Below are 17,560 nucleotides of genomic sequence, written 5' to 3'. Positions count from 1 at the left end.
AAGAATAAGGATCTCCAATAAGGTAGCAGCAGTTGGGATGAAGTGTTGGAAATAATATGGGTAATTCCAAGGTGCCACCAGGCTTGGGAACTACTGTGGCAGAGGAATGTTGGGAGTGGGTTTGAGGAAGAGGGAAGGTTCAGTTTTGAACATGTTAGTTTAAGATGCCTATGTCTAGGGGCACCTAGGTGGCTCAGTGGTTAATAGTCTGCCTTCAGCTCGGGTCATGATCCCAGGGTCCTGGGATCGAGCCCCGCGTCGGGCTCCCTGCTCAGCGGGAAGCCTGCTTCTCCCTCTCCCACTCCCCCTGCTTGTGTTCCCTCTCTCACGGTGTCTGTCTCTGTCAAATAAATAAATAAAATCTTAAAAAAAGAAAAGATGCCTGTGTCTAGCTAAACTTGAAATAGGCAGTAGTGTATGAAGTACTAGAGCTTGGGATAATTGATATTAACTATCTACTAGATATTAACAACAACAAATATTTATTGGCTACCTGCCATGTGTCAGGCACTTGGAAAAATGCCTTCCATTTATTAACTTGGTAACTCCCCCAGTGATACACGCACCCCAATGTTTATAGCAGCATTATCAATAACAGCCAAATTATGGAAAGAGCCCAAATGTCCACTGACTAATGAATGGATAAAGAGGTGGTATATGGTATATATATACAATGGAATATTAGTCAGCCATAAAAAGAAAGAAATCTTGCCATTTGCAACTATGTGGATGGAGCTAGAGTGTATTATGCTAAGTGAAATAAATCCAGCAGAGAAAGACAAATACCGAATGATTCCACTCATATGTGGAATTTAAGAAAGAAAACAGATGAACATAGGGGAAAAAACAAAGAGAGGCAAACCATAAAACAGACCCTTAACTATAGCGAACAAACTAAGGGTTGACGGAGGCAGGTGGGCAGGGGGATGGGTTAAATGGGCGATGGGTATTAAGGAGGGCACTTGTTGTGATAAGCACTGGGTGTTATATGTAAGTGATGAATCACTAAATTCTACTCCTGAAACTAATATTACACTACTTGTTAACTGTAAAACAGTGATAATGACAGTCACCAACCTCATAGAATTGTTGGGAGAGTTGGATTTGGGTAATGTATGTAAAACACTCATTATTATGTCTATTTTACAAATGAGTATTAGACAACATGCCCAAAGTCACACAGTGAGTATCAGAGGAAGGATTTAAAGACAGATCTGTCTAACTTCAATGCCGTAGCTAAAGCCATAGGGAAGGTAATGTTGCCCAGAAGACATTCCAGGAAGGCAAGGAGGCCAAGCCAGAAACTTGGAGAATACCAATATTTAATGCAGAAGATGAAGAGCCCATAATGGATGGGAGGGAGGGGAGAGGAATAGGGAGATACAAAAAAAAAAAAAAAAAAAAAAGACAGTTCAGAGTTCCGAGGAGAAAGATTAAGATAAGCACCAAGAAATAATCCACTGATATAGCAATGGGGAGGTGGCTGAAGAGAGAGAACTGGAAACCAGATCTTGGTATGTGTGACTATTGATGGTAAAGAAATAATGATTGTAGCCTATCCTTTCAAGCAGTCTGGCTATTAAAAGAAGGATATAAGAGTAGTGACTACAAGAATATACAGGATTGAAAAGTTATTTTTCTTTCCTTTGTGAAAATGAGAGTAATTTAAGCACATTTGTATTCTAAGGGGAAAAAGCCTGTCAGAAGGTTGAAGACTCAGAAAATAGGATATTTGATAAGCAAGGTCTCTGAAGAACCTGTAGCTCTGGATAGGAAGTAAACTTCTTCCCTTGATATGGGAAGAAAGGAAGCAAAGTGGTTAACATGGAGAAGTTTGGATATAGGGGTAAAAAGTAGATGGAGTTGTTGCCTGATAGTTTTTACCATGCCCATCATCTGCTTGACAGAGAAGAGGCCATAATTTATTTTTATCGTATTTTACAAAAGCAGTGGCCTGCAATATATTGGAAAAACAATGAAATGGCCCTATACCAAAAAGTATATGTTGAAAAGCATTATACTACACCACGAAGGCTAGAGCATGCCAGAAAAGGCGAGGCGGGATTGTAGACAAGAAAAAAAATCAAGGTAGACTAAGAATTATAAGTTATGGATAGTTTGCTTATAGGAGAAGGTTGCCCAAGTAGGAATTGGGACTTGAGATAACAGTGATGTGAAGAAATTCACAGATTTCAAGGAAGCAAACCAGCCAAAAGTCTCAAGGAAGCAGGGAGAAGGGCCAGAGATCAGGCAGAGAACAGCAAGGAGGAGGGCTGAGAGCGATTACTCATCTGAATTTGCTACAAATAGAAAAATTAGGATCCAGTCCTAATGAGTATACTTTTCATCTGATTTTACTAGAGAGAACACCCTACCCAGCCACAAGTGTGGACCTGCACAAACCAGTTAATCCCTGGCTGAGATCATCAAATTGAGGACAGAAATCCCTCCCCAACTGAAAGTTTCTATCATACAAAAGTCTAGCACACATACCTTTTCAGCAACTGTGCGTATTTCAGTTCCGGTATATGTAAATTTGGAGTCACTCCTTTTGGGGATAAATTAGGGGGGGAAAAGGAACTCAGGTTTGGAATATAAAAAGATATTAAAGCAAAGTAACAAGATTCGAAGTTTTTGCAATGAAACCTTAGCAGAGACAAAGGAAGAGTGGCTAAGTACATAATCTGCTCGGTGGCAAAGCGAAATTCCTAGAATCCTGGGTATTAAGGAGGTGGGCTTGAGAAATACACATTCCGCTACGCTTTGAAATTTAAATAAAGGTAACCCAAAGCTTTTGCCTCCTCAAGCATTCAAGTTCCTGGGCATCTCTGAGATCATTGTAGGGTCCACCAGGGGGAGGCAGAAAGCCATTGACAATTTAGTCAAAGGAATGAGTCAATAGGGGGAAATGTTTCTTAATATGCTTATCATTTGCTGCAAAGAAAATTATCTATTTCATTGTCATTTCAGGAGAGAGAGAACATAAAACATATCAAGAAATAAAACGGAACATAACAGCACTGTATGAGTAAACAAAATTCTATGTGTAAGAGCTTTCACAGGTTCACTGATGATCTTGGTACCCCCTACCCATATTTTTTACAGAAGGTCATACATATATCAACTGAAAATTCTCCTAGTAGGAAGTAAGGTGGAAACCAACCTTCAGGGTCGGGGTGGAATTCAAAGTGTATCACTGAGGGAACTCCGGACTCATAATGGTAACTTAAAATACAAGTTGTACACAATATTGCCAACCTTGTCATAATTTTGAGTTAACAGTGACATAGAGATCAAAAGATATGAGTAAACAAATATAATCTTACCTTGTGTCATCATTCAACTAGAGTGGGAAAAAGCAGAAAACATTATTGATCACATTACGCTAGTTTGATGTACATGGATGTAGATTATATGAAACTTGGGTCATGTGTTCCTGTACACCAGCATGAAAGACTGGAGAATTCTTACTTCGGACTGTAAACAAGTAAGGTCTATCTCCTCATCCTCTGTTGCTCCTCTCCAACACTTAACCCAGTGGAAACCTTTGCATCTTTGAAACCCTCTTCTCTGTCTGGTTTTCTGATACACTTAGAAGGCTTCCCAGAAGGCAGACTGGAGGCGAGGCCAGGGGCCCTAATCGTGGTTGGATGCTTCCTAATACACCGGTGTCCTCATTATACTACAATGTCTTTACAGCCTGACTTGCGGTTTTGGTCAGTGGGGTGATAACTCCAGATCTAGAGAAAAGCCACAGACTATAAGAGAAACTGCAAGGCCCACCCGGAGGATTATGCAGATCGCTGGGGGTTTGCGGGAGGCTAAACAAGCGTCCAGAGACAGAGGAAACAGGGCCCCCACTACCTGACCTTCCAAAGGATCAGCCCAAGGGTCCAGGTCAGAGGTGCCTGTAGCCTCCGCAGCCGTGGGCGCTGCCAACACCCACCCCGGGCACACGCTGCGACTGCTCAGCAGGGTTCCGGTCAGGCTAACTGACCTACTCACCTCCCCTATACACAGCCCCATCACCTCCTCCTTCTCTGTGCTCAGAGCGTGGTTGAGACAAACTAGGAAAGCATCCGACTCCAGATGAACCGCCTGCACCGCCTGTACCACCTGCACCGCCATCTTGGTCCGACCCTGCTCACGTCCGCCTCGGGCCCACTCCGGGCCTGGCCAACCGGGTGCTCCGGAGCGCGGGTTCCGCGGGGGCGGGGCTTGAGGAGCGCGGGCGGGGCGGGGCGGGGCGGGGCGGTCGGAGTGGGGCGGGGCTCGAGGGGGGCGCGCGGAGGCGGGGCGTGGGGCGCGGGGGCCGGGCGGGGCCGGCCCGGCGGCACCTGGGAGACGCCCGCGCCGGTTGGGGCAGGCGTGGCCGTGGGGCGGAGGGCAGTAGCCGGCCGCGGTCGGGGCGTCAGGCCGGGTGGCGGGGTGGGCAGGGAGGCGGCGCTTGCGGGTCGTGGGCCGACGTGCTCTGTGAGCGGCGCCCCGGCGGCCGGGCCGGCGCCTCTCGAGCGCCCGCGCCCATTTTGCCCGCCCGCTGAAGAGAGCCGTACGCGGCCTACACGCTCCGGGGACAGCCCTTTAAGGCGGCCTCGCCGGGCGCGCCGGCCTCCTGAGCCAGGGGGGACGCTCTTTTGAAATTCGGTCCTAAGACAGTTCAGGTTTTATTTTATTTCGCTTTGTTTCCAAGTTACGGCCCCTGAATTTTGTACAACTCTCCCTGGACCACTTCCGGTTGCCGGCCCTCGCCTCATAACTTCGGTTCGGGTGACCTCGGCCCGGGATGCCCCTCGGCTCGCCCCAGGCTCACGTCCCGATCCTGGCTTGAGTGGCCCAGGGCGGGGGACCTGGAAGTTTTAGCCTCGCTGCTCCTGAGGCGGATTAATTAGCCCAAGAAACATTATATTCATGTGAGTAACCTCTTCCAGAAACAGTGCTATACTGTATCTGAAAAAGTATCACTCTTAAGCTTGGCTACTGCTATGTTCTACAAAGGCTTTTAGGTATCTTATGTGTTCGATACAGGGAACGGGAATGAGGGACTTCAGTTTTTATTGAAGGTCTCAGCTGTATCGCAGTCGATATCCACAATATAAGTTTCCTCAGCTCTCCTTGTCTTGATGATATCAGACATGGTGAAATTCTATGTAAAAGTAATTTTCTTTTCAGGAATGTCAAACGTGCCACGGGTAAAAGTACAGATCTTTCAACTCCCAAGGTTAGGAATTACACGTGGATTTTAGGAACCATTCTAAATCAAAGAAAAATACATGCCGTGCCGCCTCCCACAGCCCATCAGTGTTTATGTTTGTTTGATCTGGTTTTCTATTCCCTGTGCAGTGTTGAAGCCAGGCAGGCATGGCAGTACTGGAAAGGGAACATTCCCAAGATGCTACTTGAAGAGGTGTTGATGCTTTGCTCTTTTCTCCCAACTCAGTTCCAATCCAAGTCCCCCCACAAATACGGCCCGTATCCACTGAAATTATCTGTGACATATATACCAGCAACCTCCATTTTTACCTAATGCTTAAGGATCACATGGCACCTCTTTCCATGATTCGTCTTGATAATGATGAAGATTGGGCAAATCTCGAAGTGTGCAATTACATTGAACCCATCTAAATTTTCTCTTAAGTTTCAATTTTACACCATATATTATGTCCAGTTACTGTTCGTGGCTTGTATGCCCTGCCTTAATGGGACAACGATGGCTGTTCTCATTATTATGTTTAGTAATAGAATATTTTGAGTTTATAAAGTGCCTTTAGGCACCTTCAAGAGAAAAAACACCTTTTCTTTGTTGTTGCTGTTAGTCAATCTCAAATATCAGAACAACATTCTCTAACTTCTATAATGCTCATGACTGCACTTTTACAGTTCTAAATGTTTAATTGGAGTACAGAGAAGGACTATTAAAATTTATGGCAAGCTTATTTTGTGCTAGACACTCTACCAAGCATTTATATACCTTTCTATGTAAACTGCCCCAACTGGAATCAGACTCTACAACTTCCTACCTGTGTTGTGACTTCATGCAAGTTACCTAACTTCTCTATGCCTTACTTCCCTCATCTTTAAATGGGGGGGTAATGACAGTATCCATCTAATCAGGTGATAGTGAAGATTAAAAGAGTCAATATACATATAACATATAAGTGCTAAATAAGTGCTGACCATTATGATCAGTATGTTGTTTATTTCTCATTTTACACCTCAGAAAACAAGTGTAGAGAGGTTAACTTCTCCCAAGTCACAAAGCTATTAAGTGGCAAAATCAGGATTCATACCCAGGCCAGGCTGACTCCAGGGCATGCGTTCTTAGTAACTTCACCCATTGTAATTAAATCAGTGTATTAATTCACTTCAAAGAAAATAAGTATATCCAACTAATTAATGTTTAAAAATTGTTCAAACACCTGGAAATTGAAGTAAATTATATTTTTCTTAAGGAACCCTTTCTATGTTGTATATCGTCCATTTAAAACATAATTTATGAAATGCCTTACTAGGAAATTGTCTAGGCCAGTATGGTCTCTGGCCATGACATCAAGGTGACCCCCATGGGGACAGTCGGCTTTAGTGCCTTACTGGATGATAAAGCCATATAAATACTTTTTGAATCCATTTGAATTTGCAGATGGTAGTTTTCCTTTGCGTTGAGTGGAAGAGGTTTATGTTGTGTATTATACTGCACGTTGTGCCTGAGTTTATCTTGAGGATTTAAGAGATTCATCTTAGTTCAAGGGGTTCTGAATTTTATGAACAAGTTTCATGTGCAGAAAAATGTTCTCTACTCAAATAAATTTGGGAATTGTTAAAGTTTCTTTACTGTGTAACTTGCCAGAGCTTTTACTACACTAATAAGCTTTATGACTAAAAGATTCCCAAACTTATTTGACCAGGGAAAACGTTAGGGGCAAGTGTTCCAAGAATCACATTTTAGGGAAATGGTTTGCAATTTATACAATCTATGATTTTATGGTCCTTCATCTTAATCTTAGTCATTCAGCCTTTGCTTTTCTCTGGTAAGGATGTTGTTGGTTCATGCTCCTATGGCAGCATCTCGGTGAGTGGTAGCACACACAAGTCCAGGGTCATGTGCTGCAGTTTGTTCCCAGGCTCATCCTACTGATGCCCAGCATGTTGGCCTTCAGGTCACAGCAGCACATCACACTGCCTTTCTTAGAATATTTTGTAGTGACTCATAGGCCTCTTTGTAGTAATTCATAGTAACTCAGACTATCATCTCCAATTTGTTTGCCCTCTATACCACTGGAATCATTTCCTTTTAATGTCAGTGTAACCAGTAAAATTTTGCTTTTCATTCAAAACAAATTTAAATGTCAATATATTAGTTGTTGTCTATCTGTGAATGGACCTGTCTGTGAAGGTGAGATGGTACTGAAACTCTTAACACTTGGTTTCTTTTTTTTTTAATGGCCATACTTATTTCTTTTGTACTCGAAATCCAGACTTTAATAAATATTTTTTTCACATTAGTATTTACTTGGTTTTTGTTTGTATCTCTCCTTTCCAAAGCCCTGGGGAAAAGGAGAGGCAGAACAATTGTATCTGCTAAATGGAAAAAAAAACGGCTTTGAAAAAATATATAGGTATATAATATACCTAGAGAATCAATCTCTGTCCATGTATGTGTGGTCTTTATCTGTTTCCCCTCTCAGCATACATCTTCACTCACTCACAGGAACACTGACTAGTATTGAGACTTAGGGTGCCCAGTACTACTGTTATCGAAGAGCTTATAATACTGTATTTGAGGGGAGACAAGGCTTGTGAAATAAGCAAAGCAAATATGCAAAGGCAATTTATAATTAGAGGCCAAAATATGAGCTTGAGCTGAGACATAAATGCTGCAGTAGTCCTAAGAGGCAAGAAGTTTTCATAGAGAAGGTACTGAGATAAACAGAATGGCCTGTGGAGGCATTTTAGACAAGTAGAAAGCTAGAGCAAGAATTTGGAGCTAGAAATGGGCCTAGTATTTAGGGGAAAGTTTGTCTCAAATATGGTGGTAGTGGTGCTTGCTGGAATTGGTGACAGATAGGATGTAGCAACTGAAGAAGAGGAAGAAGTCCAAGATAACTCAGAAGTTTTGAGTCTGCAAGATCAGGAGAGGTGGTGTTGCCACTGAGAGAAATTGGAATTTGGTGAAGGAGAAGGGGTTCTTTAGGTGAGTTTGAAATGAGGGAGCCCTATAAGATGGGAGCTTACAATAGGCTCAGAGTCAACTCCAATCAGGGTACAATGGGTGAAGCAACTATGATGCTCTTAAATTATCCACTGAAATCAGACCATTTCTTAAGATCTTAAGAGATCTACTTGGAAGGTGAACTAACAGTGTTAAGAAAAAAAAAAAAAAATCAAATTGTTGTCCTTGAAAAGAGGGCTTGGTTTAGCCCAATTAATTCTTTCTGGCTTTTTCCTGGGCTGTATCATACTGTGTTCTGGCATCTCCTTTGCTCTTGACAATCTCAATAATGGTTTAACAACCTCCTGAGATGTGCTGCAGTTGCTCTCCTACCTTAAGGCCACCCAATAAGAATAGGAGGCCTTTGTTTTGTGGGGCAGATGCCCCAATGCTGTTATCTGTTCTGTCAAAGGTAGAAATACAGGGAAATAATGCCATGATGCTAGGAACCAAGTACAAACAATTCATTCCTCCAAAATGCAGGTCAAGTAATTGTGAGGCCCTGAAATGAGATCCAGAGCTAGGCAGAAAATCCTTATGGGGTTAGAGCCGAATCTGCATTATGGAAAGAGTTTGCCCAGGAGGTTTGCTTCCTTTACACCTCTCAAACGGCAGAGGGGTTTTTCTGGCCTTCTGACTTGGGAAATCAGAATTTAAATGCACACCTCTGTGGAAAAATGGGTTCCTGTGACATCCTGAAGCATTATCAAAATGAAACAAGGACCTAGATGGATAACGATCATTTGCTCTCAGCTCCAAATCACCATGATCCCCAAAGTCTTTTGCAGCTTCAAAACTCCATGAAGCTACCTTAAATATTTTCCTTAACATGAAAACCCCCTTCTGGAAGTGCCCAACTACTATAAGTAACCTTTCTAAGTAAGCTGATAAATAGGTTGCTTGTCCTTAAAACAAACTTTTAATTTACAAAGCGATGCACATACTTCAGCCTTCACAATCCTTTAAAATGGAATTGCTTGAAAGGGGCTTTTACCTGGGGAATATGGCACACGTGTCCATTGTTGCCCAAATAAGTGCCTGTGCATACTCTGTTGCTACCTACATTTTGTCAGATGCTGCTTTGTGAGTGCAAAGACTGTGACACCACTGCCCAGCTTCCTGAGGTGCTAGTCCTACATTTCCACAGAACTCCCCACTGAGCTGAGGAGCTGAGTGCTTCACAGTCAACAGTTAGCATGACCTGAGGCTCTGCTGAATGTCACTTCAGTGTCTTGCAGGGAGCTTCAGATAGCCTCAGCTCTATTTAGGCTGTGCAAGTAGACCTATAAGAGTTTTGTTCTGGTTGGTGGTTGCTAGTACCAGGTCACCTTGCTCACTGGTGAGTTCATTCAAACCCAAAAAGTCACACCTGTGTCCTGTGCGCGGGTGCTGCAGGCTTAGGTGGAGAAAAGCAGGGCTAGAATTGGAACCCAAAGCCCAGAATGGCAGGAGAGGATGTGGGGGCTCCACCCGATCACCTCTGGGTTCACCAAGAGGGTATCTACCGCGACGAATACCAGCGCACGTGGGTGGCCGTCGTGGAAGAGGTAACTGTTTACATTTTGCTTATTTTTTTAATTGACTTTGCTTTCAAGCAACTTGGTGTCTAACCAGTCTCAAAATCCTGAAATCTTTGCTTTTATTTTTGTCATTTTTTTCCCATTAGGAGACGAGTTTCCTAAGGGCACGAGTCCAGCAAGTTCAGGTTCCCTTAGGTGACCCAGCTAGGCCAAGTCACCTTCTTACCTCCCAGCTACCTCTCATGTGGCAACTCTACCCTGAGGAACGCTACATGGATAACAACTCTCGCTTGTGGCAGATTCAGCATCATTTAATGGTACCCATGTTGCTTAATCATTTTCCATTGTATTGGGGCTCTTACAACAGAGTACTCTATAAACTTTTCTTTTTCTGACAGGTCAGGGGAGTACAGGAGCTGTTGCTTAAGCTTTTGCCTGATGATTAACCTGGTATGTATTTCTATTTCTCCCCTGTTCTCCCTTCTTCTTTTTCACTCTATTCAGTTGTGGTGATTTTAATGATCTATTTTTTTTCCAGGTGCTGGGATTCTAGGAAGATATGCTCCTCTGTTCTGTTCAGTATATGGCAATCACTTCATCCACCACTGCAGTGCACCCACCTGTGGGCCTGTGGGGAGGGAGTGGGTTGAAAAACTGCTCAAGAACACAGAAGCTTAGGAAGGGTCATGAAGAACACCACAAATGGAACTGCAGAGAGGGGGTTACGTAGGCAGAAAGCAAGTCAACAAAAGCGCTTAGTCAGGATACGTAACTTGAAATTGACTCCTTTGGAAATTGCCATAGAACCTTTAATGGACATCATCAGCTGGAACTGGGATCTGATGAATCCCACAAAAGTCAGCACCTGCTACAGAACAGATGCCCTGATCACCAAGGACTTGGTACTGATTTAGAGAGAAGAGAGCAGCTCCTAGCAGCATCAACATCTATTTGTCGCTTATTTGCCCTGCAGCAATTCACCTGCCTTTCCTTCCCCCATCCTGTAAATATCCTAGGTTTTGCTCCAGTGTTTCCCCTCCCAGTACTGACCTAACTTGGATCTACTGAGAACTTAGGGGGCTCTGAAAAAAGAGGAGGTTATTTGAATTAATGACATTAGCTACAAGGCTCCTGGGCCTTTTTCCTTTCTGAAATTGTGCCTTCAAATTATTAGAGGTTGCTAATCAAAATCGTGGGCACTTCAATTCATTCTCTGGTTACAGATATTTTAAATAAGTTGGTTTCTGTAAGAGCTCCAAAAATTATTTTAGCCGCTTAACTAGCACCTTTCTCAGGAAGTAATAATAGCACCAAATATTGCTGATTCCTAGGAAATCATTTACTACCTGATAAAGAATTTTCTGAGTTAAAGTAGTCATAAGTGTTTATGTACATTAAAAGTAAGGTTTTACTTTCTAAAAAATCTTGGGAATCATAGCTACCATGTATTGAATCCTTACTGCCTTCCTTCCAGGCACTATTCTGTGCACTTTATATACTTTATCACACTTAATCCTTCCATTAATGCTTTGAGGTAGGTAGGAATGGTCCCCATTTTACTCATGAATTATAAGGAAAAAGGCTCAAGGAGTTTAATCATTTACCAAGGGTGGTTCTGTGAATGATAGATCTGAGCAGTGGACAGGCCTATTTGGCTGTGGCATCGGCTCCTCTAGCCCACAATTGGTTTACAATATTCAAGATGAGGTGATTGAATTCACGGTTTTATTTTCATGTAAAGCTATTTATGTCTTCCAAATTGAATGAAATGGATATTATAAAAATACAGTTGATTCATCCTATGAATGGGAAGAGTATTTTTTAGTGCAATTGTTTTCTAGCATACCTGGTTGTCTCAGAAGAAAATTCCATCTAGAGGGGCTTTAAAGTCTTTATGGATAAAAGACAAAATAAAAATCATTTTTCTTATTTTAGTTTTCTGGATATGCCGCAGAAGGATCCGTGCCAGAAACAAGCCTGTGAAATACAGAAATGTTTACAAGGTAGTATGTTAAATGCTTTTTTATATTTTTTCACTTTATCTGTGAACTAACTACAAGAGACCAATTTTTCTTTTTATCACAAATGATATGAGCTCCTCTCAAATGTAATATTTCTGTAATTATCCTGAAGATTTTTCTCATTTCATCAAAGATGCAGAAAATAAAAAGTGATATGATCCAAGCTCCGTGTTTGCAATTCTGGTTGTACATTAGAATCACCTGAAGAGCTTTAAAAAAGCTCTTGCCTAGAACAATTAAATCAGACTTCCTGAGGATGGGTTCTGGGCAGGAATCAGTCTAAAAAGCTAACCAGGTTATTTTAATGTACAGCCAGAGTTGAGAATAACTAAGCTGAGCAAAGTCCTTTTTTAAAAAGACTAGTTTTAAATGGGTTGGTTATACTTCACTGTGGCTGACAACCCACTTCTTAAAAGCAATCAGGTTAGAAATGGGGGTTGAAAATACAATTGGAATTCAGGCTGCCAAAGTCAGCAACTAAGGCTTAAAGGCAAAAGCAAACTTCAACTAAAGCATATTTGATGTGATCTGTCCACTTGATTTTTTCCCCCAATTTGGTTTTAAATTGGCCAATAAGTTTGACCAAATGCTAGAGGATTTTATATTTTTTTTAAATCAGCACATGATTATTGGCAGAAGAACAGATAGAAAAAGCTACAAGGCTTTCTGAACTTCAAAAGTGACGTTTTTGATAACTTTTCCCATTATTAAAGTAACAGATAGAGATGGATGCCCATGAAAATATAGAAGGGTCTGAAGGAAAAATGTTAAGAATTTACCCAAAGATTCACTACTAAAGAAAACTCTTGTTTGTGTATTTCCTTTGACTTTTAACTTTCATTCTTAGACTTTTTATGGTGTAAGCAACATTTCATAAAAATCTTAATCTAAAATGTTAATGTATAATGCTACTTTATTCATCCTTTTCTTTCCTTCCTCCAAATTTAAGAAAAAGGAAAATGTTTTTCACAGTTTCTTTTCCCCAATAAATTCTTATCTTATTTGAATTAGCAACACATGGCTACAGTGTGGGAGGACTGAGGGCTGGAAGGACTAAGAGAATTAAGCACAGCCATAAGGGTTTTAAACATATTGAGTCATTTAATCCTTTCATCCATTAGGTGGATGCTACTATGACCCCCATTTTATAGATGGAGAAATTGACACAGAAGTTAGATGACTTGTCTAGGGTCACACAACTAATAAGGGGTACAGTGAGGATTTGAACCCTTTTGGTCTGGCTCCAAGCTTGGACTCAGCCACTCCGCTGTATTCTTTCTAGTCAGAATTGGGTTTTTTTTTTTTTTTTAATCCTGGACTAACTCCCGTGCACCCCATTTTAGCACCGGGGGACTCAGATCAACTGCAGCTGACCTAGAACCTTTAGGTCAAGTTCTCCTTGACTTAAGGTCTATGTATAGTAGGGGGTCTACAAAATATTTTCTGTAGAAGGCCAAATAGGAACTATTTTAGCTTTGGAGGCCAGAAGGTCTTTGTTGTATAGTGTGTGGGTGGGTATGTGGGTGTGTGTTTGCAACCCTTGAAAAATGTAAGAACCATTCTTAGCTCACAGCTGTAAAAAAGAGTTGAACTCTATCCAGAGGCTGCAGTTTGCCAGCCTCTGTTGCACTTACAGCCACCACTGTCTTAGAAAAGGGCACGTAAGCTATTAACTCAACCTTAAAGAAAAGGAAATTCATATATAAAAATAGCTTTCAACCACTTTGTGAATCATGCTTTTTTTTCTAATTATCCTGTTGACTGGTCTGTACATCAGAAAGAATTAGGTGGACTTGGGTACATCCTCTTTCTTCCAGGTCTGTAGAGTGGGAAGCACTGATCTAAACTTCCCTGTGCCTTAGTTCTCTGAGATCATGACTAGGGTCTGCCTGTCTGTTTTTCAGCCAACAACTACATGGAATCTAAGTGTCAGGCTGTCATCCAAGAACTGCGTAAGTGTTGTGCTCGATATCCTAAGGGAAGATCTCTCGTCTGTTCGGGATTTGAAAAAGAAGAGGAAGAAAAGCTGACACTGAAGCCTACATCAAAGTAAAGTTCTGCTGAAAAGTTAAATGCTGCACCATGTATCCACCAAGCAAGTTTTGTCTTCCTGACTCTCTTCAGGCCAGGTAGCAGCAAATATCAAATAAAAAAGTCAACTATAAAAGTTAATGAATATGCCATCTATGCAGAACAGATAGACATATAAATATATTAAATATGTAGAATGTAATAAAACTGAGCTGCTAAAATAAACCTGTTAAGTGAAAAATTTTTGTTTGGTACTTGTGATATTGCGACTTATAAGACATATATTTGGTCTTTATCTCCTTTCCTGGTACAGAGCTCCTAAAACTCTTGAAATTTCTTAAGTGATAAGAGTGATAAACGTGTCTTGTAACTTTAATGAGGTAACTTTTGGAAAGCTCCTAAGTAACCTGTGGATGGGGACTGGTTGCCAGGGGAACCGTGTGATTAGAGGGTTGGAACTTTCAATCCCCCACTTCCCCCCCACCTCTAGGGAGGGGAGAGGGGCTGGAGGTTAAATCAAACACCAATGGCCAATGATTTAATCAATCATGACTGTGTAATGAAGCCTCTATAAAAACCCAAAAGGACTGGGTTTGGACAGACCCTGTTTGTGGGACCTTGCCCTTTGTACCTCTTCACCTAGCTGTTCATCTGTATCCTTTATAATAAGCTGGTAAATGTTTAAGTAAATGTTTTTCTGAGTTCTGTAGTTACTCTAGCAAATTAATCAAACCCAAGGAGGATGTCATTGGGAACTTCAGATTTATAGCCAGTAAGTCAGAAGGACAGGTAACAATCAGGGCTTAGCAATAGGTGTTTGAATTAGGGGCAGTCTTGTTGGACTGAGCCCTTAACCTGTGGGATCTGACACTAATTCCAAGTAGATAGGGTCATAACTGAATTAAGTTTGTAGGACACCTAGTCAGTGGCCACTGAGAATTGGGAGAATTGCTTGGCGGTGTTTGAAAAAAACACATGAGTACTAAATGTATTTGGTTTTTTAGAAAAGATTTTATTTATTAGAGCATGAGTGAGTGGGGAGAGTGGCGGGGGAGAGGGAAAGGGAGAGAGAATCTGAAGCAGACTCTGTGCTGAGCACGGAGCCCACTGTAGGACTCGAAACCAAGAGTTGGACACTCAACTGAATAAGCCACTCAGGAGCCCCCTAAATGCATTTCTTAAGATTATAGATATAGATGTTAATGAGTTGTCTTTAGCATTTGAGTTTAGAGTACTGGTACCATTCATAAAACTGGTCATGTGTTAAGTGAAAAGATACCCCTCCAGTGCCACAATCATGATGCCTTTCATACATGCTAAATTCAAAGGTTTCTCTAACCCAACTCCATACCTGTTGCATTTCCAGTGATTCAGAGCAAAGTGTCCTTCCAGATGCCAGTGAGAGCATTTCTTTCCACTTTTACCTCCCCACCACAGTGCCTAGCAAGAAGACACTTAATATTTGTTCAAAGAGTGGTAGGAAAGGCCTAGAAATGATTCTTGTAATGTTTAACGACCCGATTTATCATGAGAAAACCAGAAAAAAAAACCTTTATATCCTTATAATCAAAACGTTACAGTAGATCTTCATGATGTTAATACAAGAAGCCTGTTGACAGTGGTGGCAGAGTGACAGTATCAAACAGGCCATTTGCTTTCCTCAAAGAGGTGCTAGAACCACTATCACTCCACTCTGCCCCAAAAAGAAAAAGATGACTTTCTAAGCAGGAGCAGAAACAAATTCTGATACGTCCTTGTCTTAGTCCATTCAGGCTGCTGTTAAGTCCATTCAGGCTTATAAACAGCAGACATGTTATTTCTCACAGTTATGGAGGCTGGAAGTCCAAGATCAAGGCACCAGCAGATTTGATGTCTGGTGAGGGCCTGCTTCCTGGTTCACAGATGCCTGTCTTGCTGTGTCCTCACCTGTTGGGAGGGGTGGGCAAGCTTTCCCAGGTGTGTTTAATAGAGGCACTAATGAGTCACGAGGGTTCCACCTCCATGAACTAATCATCTCCCAAAAGCCCCACCTCCAAATACCATCACCTTGGGTGTTATGATTTCAACATGAATTTTTGGGAACACAAACATTCAGTCTATAACAGTGAGGATCCTTCCTTGCCTCTTTCAGCATGCTAGAAAAAGCCTACATTGCCATGAATGGACTAACATAAGATAGTCTGTGATAGGGGCGCCTGGGTGGCTCAGTTGGTTAAGCGACTGCCTTCGGCTCAGGTCATGATCCCGGAGTCCCGGGATCGAGTCCCGCATCGGGCTCCCTGCTCAGCAGGGAGTCTGCTTCTCCCTCTGACCCTCCTCCCTCTCATGCTCTCTGTCTCTCATTCTCTCTCTCGCAAATAAATAAAATCTTAAAAACAAAACAAAACAAAAAAAAAAAGATAGTCTGTGATATTCAAATACCATTATTATTTGAGACCAACTCTTCTTTTAAGCAGCAATCCCTAAAGTGTTTCTAGGAATTGCTGTAAAAGGGGGGACAAAAGGCTTCTGTGGTCAGGTAAGTTTGGGGAATGCTAGGTTAGACATAAGTTAACAGGTTTCTCTCCTGTAAGACTTCAAAGCTTTCAATATGCTACTGTAAATCATGTTTCTTTGAAAAGGACTATTGTATGCAGTACTTGCCAAAGTGTACCCATTTTGCAGACAGCACCTCACAGGGTGAACGTTCCCCAGAGAGACTTGGAGAAACGCTGCCTTAAAGATGTTTGGTCGACAAACCAAGGTAACCATGCTCCGTTCTCATGAAATCATTTAAATGAACTCTTGTGTTAATAGTGAAACGATTTAATCAAACATTTCCAACTGTTTACATCATATACAAATGTAAATTACATTTAAAGTTACCAATTAATAGCGGTGCTAGGATTTACATTAGGAATCACAATATGACCAAATACATTGTTTTCCTGTGCTTTATTACAAAATTATTTTTATTAACTACTCAAGTTTCAGATTGTTTTAAAATTTTTTTCCTATGGTATACTACTTTACTTAGGACTTTTAAAGCTTCAAATAAATTGTTCCTTCCTATCTTTAAACTCAGTCCTGTCTCAGTTGAAGTTAACATCTATTGGCAGACATTAATTTAAATCTGATTCTTCTCAACTATTATGACCCACAGAAAAATAAAATAGCCATCAAAAAAGCTCAACATTCATCCAGTGTTTTTTATGTGTTAGGGGCCACAGCACTGAAGCTCAGTCTCCAGGGAGGACCTGGGAAGGTGAGAACTATGATCTCTATTTTAGAGACTAAGAAGTCTGTAAGTGGGCTGGTGGTGCTAAGTTTAATCACTTGGTTAATTAGTGACTAAAAGACATCAGTGTAGAGGGTGATATGTTGGGCCATATCCCACTACTTTTCATCCCAAAACTTCAGCATCCATTGATGACAAAAGCTCCTGATCTGCCATTATGCTAGTGTGACAGCTCCCTTCCCTGCATCCACTTCCCACAACTCCGAACATTTAATAAACTGTACACTTGTGTTTTTTATCTGAAAGGCATCTAAAGTTGTATGGCACTTAATATAAAAGGCTTTAAAGGCCTGTTAAGTAGTCACTTGTTAACAGCAGAACTATAACTTTTTTAGAACCAGGTTCCAAATCTGCTTCAGTGGTTCTCAACCTTGGCTGCTCAGTAGAAACATACGAGGCATGTCAAAAACTCAGGCTGCCCAAAGGTACCCCAGACGAGTGAAATCAGTCTTTAGGATGAGAGCCAGGTATCAGTAGTTTGTAGAATTCCATTGCTCTCAATAAT

General features: G+C 41.5%; 3 protein-coding genes across 7 annotated transcripts in view; 2 read left to right on the top strand and 1 right to left on the bottom strand.

The window, feature by feature from the left end:
• Positions 1-4,212, bottom strand: part of BRCC3 (BRCA1/BRCA2-containing complex subunit 3) — a 58,361-nt gene extending 54,149 nt beyond the window's left edge. For 2 of the 3 annotated variants that reach the window (XM_045884697.3, XM_045884715.3), the window contains exons 1-3: positions 4,006-4,212; positions 3,327-3,343; positions 2,494-2,548 (exon numbers count right to left, since the gene is read on the bottom strand). In XM_045884697.3, the coding sequence (XP_045740653.1) occupies positions 2,494-2,548; positions 3,327-3,343; positions 4,006-4,128 (195 nt within the window). In that variant the 5' untranslated portion in view covers positions 4,129-4,212. The remainder of the gene's footprint in view (positions 1-2,493; positions 2,549-3,326; positions 3,344-4,005) is intronic. The other variant, XM_064574787.1, reaches the window with a different exon arrangement.
• A 559-nt stretch (positions 4,213-4,771) lies between these two features.
• CMC4 (C-X9-C motif containing 4) lies at positions 4,772-14,019 on the top strand. Of its 3 annotated transcripts, none has more exons than XM_045884665.3 (3): positions 4,772-4,910; positions 11,662-11,729; positions 13,652-14,019. In XM_045884665.3, the coding sequence occupies exons 2-3, from the start codon at positions 11,672-11,674 to the stop codon at positions 13,798-13,800; spliced, it is 207 nt and encodes a 68-aa protein (XP_045740621.1). In that variant the 5' UTR covers positions 4,772-4,910; positions 11,662-11,671; the 3' UTR covers positions 13,801-14,019. The 3 variants fall into 3 exon arrangements, with proteins under 3 accessions (XP_045740621.1, XP_064430854.1, XP_045740631.1); XM_064574784.1 differs by lacking the exon at positions 4,772-4,910 and adding an exon at positions 10,290-10,628; XM_045884675.3 differs by lacking the exon at positions 4,772-4,910 and adding an exon at positions 10,592-10,729.
• MTCP1 (mature T cell proliferation 1) lies at positions 4,773-10,404 on the top strand. The gene is made up of 5 exons (XM_045884653.3): positions 4,773-4,910; positions 9,602-9,753; positions 9,873-10,043; positions 10,125-10,176; positions 10,265-10,404. Exons 2-4 carry the CDS (start codon positions 9,649-9,651, stop codon positions 10,170-10,172), a joined length of 324 nt encoding a protein of 107 aa, XP_045740609.1. The 5' UTR covers positions 4,773-4,910; positions 9,602-9,648; the 3' UTR covers positions 10,173-10,176; positions 10,265-10,404.
• Positions 14,020-17,560: the final 3,541 nt, after the last annotated feature.

The sequence above is a fragment of the Mirounga angustirostris genome, unplaced genomic scaffold (assembly GCF_029215605.1).
Source record: "Mirounga angustirostris isolate CCGP_5_RB_7025 unplaced genomic scaffold, mMirAng1.0.hap1 SCAF_11, whole genome shotgun sequence".
NCBI classification, from domain to species: domain Eukaryota; kingdom Metazoa; phylum Chordata; class Mammalia; order Carnivora; family Phocidae; genus Mirounga; species Mirounga angustirostris.
Note: the sequence above shows the minus strand (reverse complement) of the source record. Positions and strands in the feature narration are given on the sequence as shown.

Excerpts from the sequence above, each read along its gene's own strand:
- MTCP1 (XM_045884653.3), top strand. The coding sequence starts at position 9,649 with ATGGCAGGAGAGGATGTGGGGGCTCCACCCGATCACCTCTGGGTTCAC. Across the intron at positions 9,754-9,872 it reads GGGTGGCCGTCGTGGAAGAG|GAGACGAGTTTCCTAAGGGC; the intron begins GTAACTGTTTAC and ends TTTTCCCATTAG. Across the intron at positions 10,044-10,124 it reads AGATTCAGCATCATTTAATG|GTCAGGGGAGTACAGGAGCT; the intron begins GTACCCATGTTG and ends TTTTTCTGACAG.
- CMC4 (XM_045884665.3), top strand. The coding sequence starts at position 11,672 with ATGCCGCAGAAGGATCCGTGCCAGAAACAAGCCTGTGAAATACAGAAA. Across the intron at positions 11,730-13,651 it reads AATACAGAAATGTTTACAAG|CCAACAACTACATGGAATCT; the intron begins GTAGTATGTTAA and ends TCTGTTTTTCAG.